Source organism: Gavia stellata, chromosome 17 (assembly GCF_030936135.1).
Source record: "Gavia stellata isolate bGavSte3 chromosome 17, bGavSte3.hap2, whole genome shotgun sequence".
In the NCBI taxonomy this organism is placed as follows: Eukaryota; Metazoa; Chordata; class Aves; order Gaviiformes; family Gaviidae; genus Gavia; species Gavia stellata.
The window spans coordinates 8,250,661-8,253,997 of record NC_082610.1 but is presented as its reverse complement, the minus strand read 5'-3'; the positions used below and the strand labels follow the sequence as shown (position 1 = coordinate 8,253,997).

General features: G+C 42.7%; 1 protein-coding gene across 1 annotated transcript; it reads left to right on the top strand.

The window, feature by feature from the left end:
* Positions 1-497: 497 nt before the first annotated feature.
* On the top strand, positions 498-2,486 carry KCNA4 (potassium voltage-gated channel subfamily A member 4). The gene has a single exon (XM_009811055.2). It carries the CDS (start codon positions 498-500, stop codon positions 2,484-2,486), a length of 1,989 nt encoding a protein of 662 aa, XP_009809357.2.
* Positions 2,487-3,337: the final 851 nt, after the last annotated feature.

The window sequence follows — 3,337 nt, the reverse complement described above, 5'->3', positions numbered from 1 at the left end:
CCAAAGCATTACCGGGAACAAATTATGAGGAAAGAAACTATTTGCATTTGGTTGCAATGATGAACTAAAACCATCTGTGGAGAGCAGGTACCCTTTTTGATTTGCATATTTTTTCCTCATGAATGTACTCTTTGTAGCTTGCAAGGTAGTCATGATTCTGATCAGATCTGTGGTAGCCGCAGGAGAGAAATAAAAATAAAGGGGCTTGGTGGATGAAAGAACAAGGCCTCAGCTGTTCCCCAGTTCAATTTGAGAGTTTCATCTTTTCTTATTAGCAAAACAGTAGTTTATGTCAAACGTTCCGGACAATAAGAAAATGTAGATCTGTGGGTTTCCAAAAGATAGATTCAGTGTTAAGACTATGTTGCCCTGCTCTATGTCCGAGGGACTGTCCTCCAAATGCAAATGGCTTTGAACTTTCTAGTGAAAGTTAAGCTTACATTGTAAATAAAACAAACCCTTTTTGCATTAAGCGATAAAAAAAAAGCAGTTGCAAAATGGAGGTTGCAATGGTGAGTGCAGATAGCTCTGGGTGCAACAGCCACATGCCCTATGGATATGCGGTCCAAGCTCGGGCCCGAGAGAGAGAGCGGCTGGCACACTCGAGAGCTGCAGCAGCTGCAGCCGTAGCAGCAGCAACAGCAGCAGTAGAAGGTGGGGCAACAGGTGGAGGTGGACCATATCACCACTACCATCAGGAACAGAGTCGAGGTGCATCCTCCTCTCATGGTGGGAACGCGTCACGCAGCAGCATGCCCCACCGCCAGAGTGGTAAGAGGCGGAAGAAAGGGAAAAAGAGGAGCCACCACTTGGGAAGTAGGGAGTGTGGGGCCTCCTTCCCCTGTTCGGAGCTGCTGCCTCTCAGTGGTTCTGAAGAGAGAATACTGAAGGACTTGAGTGAGGAGGAAGAGGAGGATGAAGACGAGGATGAAGACGATGAGGAAGAAGGAAAGCTCTACTACAGTGATGACTATGGGGAGGATGAGTTTTCATACTCGGACCAGCCACCTGATGATGGTGGAGGCCCTGGGGGTTACAGCTCTGTTCGCTACAGTGAGTACGAGTGTTGTGAGCGTGTGGTAATCAACGTGTCAGGACTGCGGTTTGAGACCCAACTGAAGACATTAGCTCAGTTCCCGGAGACATTGTTGGGTGATCCAGCGAAGCGAGGGAGATACTTTGACCCTCTCAGGAATGAATACTTCTTTGATAGGAACCGGCCCAGCTTTGATGCCATCCTGTACTACTACCAGAGTGGTGGTCGGCTGAAGAGGCCAGTCAATGTACCCTTTGACATCTTCACTGAGGAGGTGAAATTCTACCAGCTTGGGGAGGAGGCCATGCTCAAGTTTAGGGAGGATGAAGGGTTTGTCAAAGAGGAAGAGGACAAAGCTTTGCCGGAGAATGAGTTTAAGAGGCAGGTTTGGCTGCTGTTTGAGTACCCGGAGAGCTCCAGTCCAGCCAGAGGCATTGCCATTGTCTCTGTCTTGGTCATCTTGATCTCCATCGTCATCTTTTGTCTGGAGACTTTGCCAGAGTTCAGAGATGACAAAGAATTCATCATGTCCCTAAGCTTAGGGAAGGGGCTTTCAAATGAGTCACTTCACCTGGATGCTGGGGACCACACTATCTTCAATGACCCTTTTTTCATTGTAGAGACAGTATGCATCATTTGGTTCTCCTTTGAGTTTACAGTGCGCTGCTTTGCATGTCCAAGCAAAGCACACTTCTTCAAGAACATCATGAACATCATAGACATTGTCTCCATCTTGCCTTACTTCATTACTCTGGGCACTGACTTGGCACAGGAGCAGGGCAGTAATGGTCAACAGGCCATGTCTTTTGCCATCCTGAGGATCATTCGTCTGGTCAGGGTGTTTCGCATCTTCAAGCTCTCCAGGCACTCCAAGGGTTTGCAGATCCTGGGTCATACACTCAGGGCCAGCATGAGGGAACTTGGCCTCCTCATCTTTTTTCTTTTTATCGGAGTAATTTTGTTTTCCAGTGCTGTTTACTTCGCAGAAGCTGATGAGCCTGCCACCCATTTTCAAAGCATCCCAGATGCCTTTTGGTGGGCTGTAGTGACCATGACTACAGTTGGTTATGGGGATATGAAACCCATAACTGTGGGTGGGAAAATAGTTGGGTCCCTGTGTGCCATTGCAGGAGTGTTAACCATTGCTTTACCAGTGCCAGTGATTGTCTCCAATTTTAACTATTTCTACCACAGAGAGACTGAGAATGAAGAACAAACGCAGCTGATGCAAAATGCAGTCAGTTGCCCTTACCTCCCAACAAATTTACTGAAGAAATTTAGAAGCTCATCATCTTCATCCACAGAGGATAAATCAGAATATTTGGAGATGGAAGAAGGAGTTAAAGAATCTCTCTGTGTAAAGGAGAAAAAAAGTCAGGACATGGGGAATAGCAGTGAGTCAGAGAAGAAAAACTGTGTAAATTCAAATTCTGTGGAAACTGATGTGTAATTTTGAACGTTTCCAAATATATTTATGCATTAAAGAGTGCAGTGAAAATAATGAAATATGCAAACAAGAGTCCACAGCATACAGTAGTATGCCATTTAGTGGTTAAATACAAATAAAAAGCATTGCTAAACTTGTATTACATATCAAGTAAGTGGTATAACTTGAGGAAGGGATTGCTAGATCTGATATAATTTCAGACTTTATATTTTTATTAGAATGCAAGTGTTTTGCACATAAGGCTGAAAAATTTATTAAAACCAAGTCAGTTTTAAAGTGGGTGCATGAACTGTCGACATCACTAATAACAGCTCTGTGGTAAAAGTTGGCATTCTGAGGTATTTACTATGTAAGAAGCAATGAAGTTTGGTAGTCATTTATCTGTTTATCAGTGCTTTAATAGCAGCTACCATACATCACTGGATACCATAGTCATTGTTTTTCAAATGGTAAATTTAATGTAAAAAGATATTCTACAGAAGATAAATCTAAATTTTTTTCTTGAAACCTATAATGCTTGTTTTTAACTGGAAATTTACTTTGAAAAGGCTGCTGACCCTCCAGAAATTGTTTATTTTTATAACTCTCTTTGGAGGCATTGCAGCATTTGTTGTCTAATAATGAAAGAAATGAAGTAAGAGAATCATTTAACCTGGTCTGACTGCAAAGGCAAAATGACTGGAATGCTTTTTTGCACTACTTTATATGCTGGAGATATATTGAAAGAGACTTCATACTGTGAATGTTTACTAATGTAATAGTTCAATGACAATCATTGGAAGAGTGAATTCTGCATCATATTTTATTGTTTCTTTTTTCTTTATGTGATGCTGATGGTGAAACAGCTAACATTA

What these genes read in the sequence shown, in the direction of transcription:
- KCNA4 (XM_009811055.2), top strand. Translation starts at nt 498, where the DNA reads ATGGAGGTTGCAATGGTGAGTGCAGATAGCTCTGGGTGCAACAGCCAC.